Source organism: Enhydra lutris, unplaced genomic scaffold (genome assembly GCF_002288905.1).
Source record: "Enhydra lutris kenyoni isolate GAN:26980312 unplaced genomic scaffold, ASM228890v2 scaffoldscaffold21, whole genome shotgun sequence".
NCBI lineage: Eukaryota > Metazoa > Chordata > Mammalia > Carnivora > Mustelidae > Enhydra > Enhydra lutris.
The window spans coordinates 65,352,355-65,358,253 of NW_019154105.1; the positions used below are offsets into that span (position 1 = coordinate 65,352,355).

At 47.8% G+C, this 5,899-nt stretch overlaps 1 protein-coding gene and 1 pseudogene across 1 annotated transcript; both read left to right on the top strand.

Annotated features, from left to right (window-relative positions):
- LOC111148883 overlaps positions 1 to 2,740 on the top strand; it is a 4,713-nt pseudogene extending 1,973 nt beyond the window's left edge.
- Positions 2,741 to 3,911: 1,171 nt separating this feature from the next.
- On the top strand, positions 3,912 to 5,654 carry LOC111149153 (biogenesis of lysosomal organelles complex 1 subunit 4). Its single transcript, XM_022506104.1, has one exon. The coding sequence runs from the start codon at positions 3,942 to 3,944 to the stop codon at positions 4,596 to 4,598; it is 657 nt and encodes a 218-aa protein (XP_022361812.1). The 5' UTR covers positions 3,912 to 3,941; the 3' UTR covers positions 4,599 to 5,654.
- The last annotated feature ends 245 nt before the right edge of the window (positions 5,655 to 5,899 follow it).

The window sequence follows — 5,899 nt, forward strand, 5'->3', positions numbered from 1 at the left end:
TCTTTGCAGAAATGTCTCTTCATGTCTTCTGCCCATTTCTTGATTGGATTATTTGTTCTTTGGGTGTTGATTTGATAAGCTCTTTATAGATTTTGAATACTAGCCCTTTATCTGATATATCGTTTGCAAATATCTTCTCCCATTCTGTCAGTTGTCTTTTGGTTTTGTTAACTGTTTCCTTTGCTGTGCAAAAGCTTTTGATCTTGATGAAGTCCCAAAAGTTCATTTTTGCCCTCACTTCCCTTGCCAAAAACCCAGGATTCTAACTGCTCTTTTCTCACCCCTTGCTCCCAGCTTTTTGTCCTGGGCGGATTTTTCTCCCACTGCCTTGGATTGTTCTGGTCAGTAGGTTTTTGTTCTCTGTTTGAGGTAGGGTAACTGAAGGGACTCCATTTTAGAAAGGTCCTGTCTCTGTGGTTTCTGTTTAGGCCACAAGTACTTATGTTCTTTTTTCTGCATCCAGTTAAACCAAACAAGCTATGTTCCCACTTCAAAGGGGAAACAAGAGAGTTAATCATTCTCTGAGGTTTTTAAAAAAGAATTTATTTATTTGTTTGACACAAAGAGACACAAAGAGAGAGGGAGCACAAGCAGGGGAAGCGGGAGAGGGAGAAGCAGACTTCCTGCCGAGCAGGGAGCCCGATGTCTGGACTGATCCCAGGACCCTGGAATCATGACCTGAGCTGAAGGCAGAAACTTAACAACTGAGCCACCCAGGCACCCTATTCTCTGAATTTTTGTCCTAGGCCCCCAAACACCTGATAACATCTAAGAAGAGCTAGATCCCAAACATGTTCCCAGGACGTTAACTTTGAACAAGACTTGGCAGACGCTGGCATCAGTAACCCGTACCTTCAATGATTTATAGAATAACACCTATTACTGACCTGCCACTCACCTTTGATCGGACCCTATTCTGGATTCCTGAAGGAATAGTTGCCCTAGATCCCTTTCCAATATGAACCCCTAGACCCAAGCCAGGAAGAGACTCCTTTCTGAGTCTCCCAGTCTGTCTGCTAAATTCTGTTTCTCTCACTATTTAATAAACTGTTTTTACTTTCTCTGGCCTGTGTTTGATTTCTGTCCCATGCAAAGTTGGTCCTGCAGGGACCCCGAACCCCCTCTGGGTTCTTGGACCCAACCTGCCTGCATCATCTTCACCAGACTGTGAGCAACCTAAGATAAAGGGCCACTTCTGATTCAGCTCTGTCCTCAGCCCCTCCTGGCAGCCTGGACACAAGTAGGGCCTTAGGGAATGTTTTAGAGATAAGGCCTCCTTTCATAAAATATAAGCGCTTCTGTCTGTTGGAGGCTCCTTGACAGTGCGTCCTGGTCTCTGTCCTTAACACCTATAGGACCTGAAAAACAGCAGGGGACCAGTAAAATTCAGCTTTAACATTCATTTAACAAAAAATGTTTGAGCACCGAGAGTATGCCATTGTGGAGTGGGTGGAGTCTCTTTGCAGGCTTGTTCAGTGAGTGTCCCACTAGCTGAACTTTGGAGGGATTCTGCTTACAATAGTGCCACAGGTTAGAGCTTCAGTATTCCAGTCTTTAAGTAAAAACCGGTGATCCCAGCCTGAATATCCATCGATGGGAAGATGTGTAAGTGAGGTGATGTGCAGGAAAGTGATTTGCAAATACCAAAGCACCAGCAGATATAAGTGGTGATAGTGTTATAGTTATTATGATAGTGAATGGAGGTTGTTTGTGCTAAAGGTTTTGAAGTCAGAAACATCCTGCATTAGGTGCTCCTAGTCCCTCCAGTTACTTGTTCTGTGGCCATGGACAAGCTGGCTAACTCGAACACATATCTCTGAGGTCAGTTTCCACGTGCTGCTCTAAACTGGGCATTGGACATATGATCTGTAATGATCATCTCACGATCCTTATAGTCCCATAATAATTACGTGATATGGTTTGCCCAAGATTTTATATCTTGCTCGTCTCCTGCCTAGTGCAGCCACAGCTCGTGGTCCCAAGGCTATCTGAAGCAGGTAGTATTGGATGCTGGATAAACTGACCAGTGTGTTTGCTCCTCACCCGTCTACTGGTCCCATAAGCTGAGAGAATATCCGCCTCTTAATCATTTTCCTAAGGAACAGACTTAAGTATGCCCTAATAGGAGATGAAATAAAGATCTGTATGCAGCATTTTATTAAGAATGATGGCAATATCCAAGCTGATATAATGTATCCTACTGGTTTTATGGGTCTCATCAGCAGTGGCAAGACTGGGGGAGAATTTCCATCTGATGTATGACACCAAGGGTCGCTTTGCTGTTCATTGGATTACACCTGAGAAGGTCAAGTGTAAGTTGTGCAAAGTGAGGAAGATCTTTGTGGGGACAAAAGGAATCCCTCATCTGGTGACTCATGATGCTTGCTCCATCCGCTGTCCTGAGCCCTTCATCAGGGTGAATGACACCATTCAGATTGATTTGGGAGACTGGAGAGATTACTGATTTCAGCAAGTGCGACACTGGCTATCTGTGTAGGGTGACCAGAGTGCAAACCTGGGAAGAACTGGTGTGATCACCAACAGAGAGAGACACCCTGGTCTTCTGATACTGTTCACGTGAAAGATGCCAATGGCAACTGATTTGCCACTCAACTCTCTTAACATTTTTGTTATTGGCAAAGGGAACAAACACAGATTTCTCTTCCCCAGGGAAAGGGTATCCACCTCACCATTGCTGAAGAAAGAGACGAGACTGGCGACCAAACAGAGCAGTGGGTAAAATGGTCCCTAGGTGACTTGACTGGAAGACTATAGTTAATTAAAGATCATACAGCACACACACACACAAAATGATTTGTATCTTGTATCCTGAGTGTCCCCTTTCACTCTCCAAACATTCCTGGTTTGATGAATTAGAATTTATTAAAGGGATATAGATAACAAAGGATTCACATTCAAACTGTATTGAGAATGTCTATAGATCAATAAGGAAAAGACAAATAACTCAATTTAAAAACCGGCAAGATGGGACACCTGGGTGGCTCAGCCAGTTAAGTGTCTGCATTCGGCTGGAATCGAGTCCCACATTGCGCTCCTTGCTCAGCGAGGAACCAGCTTCTCTCTTGGATCCCCCTGGCTGTGATCTGACAAGTAAATAAATAAAATCTTTAAAAAAATAAAAATAAAAATGGGGCTCCTGGGTGGCTCAGTGGGTTAAGCCTCTGCCTTCGACTCAGGTCATGATCTCAGGGTCCTGGGATGGAGCCCCGCATCCGGCTCCCTGCTCAGCCGGGAGCCTGCTTCCTCCTCTCTCTCTCTCTGTCTGCCTCTCTGCCTACTTGTGATCTCTGTCTGTCAAATAAATAAATAAAATCTTTTTAAAAAATAAAAAATAAAAATGGGCAAGACTTGAGCCAGCACTTCAGAAGAGGGAATATCCACATGGCCAATAAATATACAAAAGGGTGCTAAAGTTCACTATTCAACAGGAAATGCCAATTAAAACCACGCTGAGATAGCATTCACTATACACCCACTAGAATAGCTAAAAATGAAAATGTTGACAATACCAAGTGTTTGGGGAAAAGTGGAAAGAAGATGAAAACGTTCAGAGTCATCGAGAAGAGCCAGGTTCTGGAGAACTCCTGTTTATTTCTCTCTTTGACTTTGGTATGAGCAGCAAGAAGAAACTAGGGACAGTGGGAAGCTCTTCATGGGTCCTTGACATGTCCTATATCTTGATCTGGATGGAGGTTACCTGATTGTGTGACCATGCGAAAGATACAGTGAGGACGCACGCGTCTCAATCTAGTTCTGTTCACATCGCGCGCGGAGGAGCGTCCAGGTCTGGAAACAGAGACCGGCGCGCGTGCGTGTACGTGAGCGCGCAAAAGCCGGTTGCTGGGACGCGCGCGCGCGCAGGAGCCGGAAGCAGAACTGGGAGCCCGGAAGCGGGGCCGGCATCCCGGCCGCGGCGGGCCATGGAGGGTCGCGCCCCGGGTCGTGGGCCGCCGCGCGAGGGGTCGGCGGAGGACGAGGCCGAACTCCCCGGAGCAGCGTGGAGCGGGGACAGCGGCAATGTGTCCCAGAGCCACAGCAGCGCCTCGGGGCCGTGGGAGGACGAGGCGTCGGAGCTGGGCGCGCCGGGCCGCGATCTGCCGCTGCTGCGCCGCGCCGCCGCGGGCTACGCCGCCTGCCTGCTGCCGGGAGCCGGGGAGCGGCCCGAGGTCGAGGCCCTGGACTCCAGCCTGGAGGACCTGCTCACCAGAGTGGACGAGTTCGTGGGCATGCTGGACATGCTGCGCGGGGACTCCTCCCACGTCGTCAGTGAGGGTGTGCCTCGCATTTACGCGAAGGCCGCGGAGATGCGGCGGGTCTACAGCAGGATCGACCGGCTGGAGGCCTTCGTGGGGATGATCGGCGCCCGCGTGGCCAGGATGGAGGAGCAGGTGGCCAGGGCGGAGGCCGAGCTGGGTGCTTTCCCCAGCGCCTTCAGGAAGCTGCTGCACACGATCAGCGTGCCCTCCTTGTTCAGCAAGGCGCCCTCCGGCAGGCCCCAGCAGAGCGGCTACGAGCCGCCCGTCCTGTTTCGGACCGAAGACCACTTTCCCTGTTGCAGCGAGACACCTCAGATCTGAGTCCGCCGGCCGGCCAGCGAGGGGACGCCGGCTGCGAGGGCCTGGGCTGCTGAGTCTGCCGGCGAGGCTGCTGGTAGACCTCCATGAGGTTGGAGGACGGCGTGTTTGTCTTTTTGGCACACTTGTTTCCCACTGTCTGCATGACCTCCCGTAAGGACGTGTGGCTTTCTGTCTCCAGTGCTGAACTGAGGGCTGGCTGCTTGGGGCGTCGGGGAACCTGAATGCGTTTCTCTGTGCGCTGTGGCAGATTTGTTGTTTTTATGGGTTTTACAGCTCACCCAACAGTATTACCTTTTCAGAGTTTCTATATTTTATATGAAGAAAAACTGCCCAACTTTCCCAGTCTTATTATTCGATCCTAATAGCGATTCCATTTTCTGTAGCTTTTAGGGTAGATGGTAAGTTATTTCACGTTATATTATACTTTGCACATCATGGGTTGTAGAACGAAGGAAATCATACAATTTCTGAGGAGATGGATTGATTTATTGCAATTAATTCCGAAGCTGTATTTCCCAGTAGGCCCTCCGAATCTTAATTTGCCCACAGCAAACATGTCTGTAAGTGGTTGCTAACATTTAGTTTATAATTTAAATATTAATAAAAATTTTAAATTTTATTGGAAAAGCTTTTCTTCTGGAAAGGACTTTGCATATTTCTTTTTTTGTTTGAAAATAGATACATTGCTCATGATTGTAGGGATAAGAAGTGTCTTGGGAGTAACTCCTTTCGGATGTGAAAAAGCTTAGCTACTATTCCACAGAATTTTGTTCCTCACCTCTCAAAGTCAATAGTTAAGTCATGTGTGTGAATGACTGGTGTTGGGATTTTTGTTCTTTTCACCCAACAGCATGGAATCCTAAAGATGTCTTGCAGGTGCAGCAGGCTTTGATCTTGATTTGAATCTTAATCTATTGTTATTAATTGATGTTCCTAGGCAATAGACCTCAAATAAGCACCCAGCTTAGGTTTCTTTTGTGCCATTTATCGTGGATCTTAGAGGCTAACGGAGTATTCATGTTCTCTCATAGCTGTGTATCATAAGTCTGATCATGTAGGGGCGCCTGGGTGGCTGAGTAGGTTAAGTGTCTGCCTTCTGCTCAGGTCAGGATCCCAGAGTCCAAGGATGGAGTCCTGCATCGGGTTCCTTGTTCAGCGGGGGGCCTGCTTCTCCCTGGAACTGCTGCTCCCCCGGCTTGTGCACCCACTCGCCTGCTCACAAGCTCGCTCTCTCTTTCTCTGACCAAAAAAAAAAAAAAAAAATCTGATGATGTAATCTGCACTTTCCTCTTTCATGGACC

What these genes read in the sequence shown, in the direction of transcription:
- LOC111149153 (XM_022506104.1), top strand. Translation starts at nt 3,942, where the DNA reads ATGGAGGGTCGCGCCCCGGGTCGTGGGCCGCCGCGCGAGGGGTCGGCG.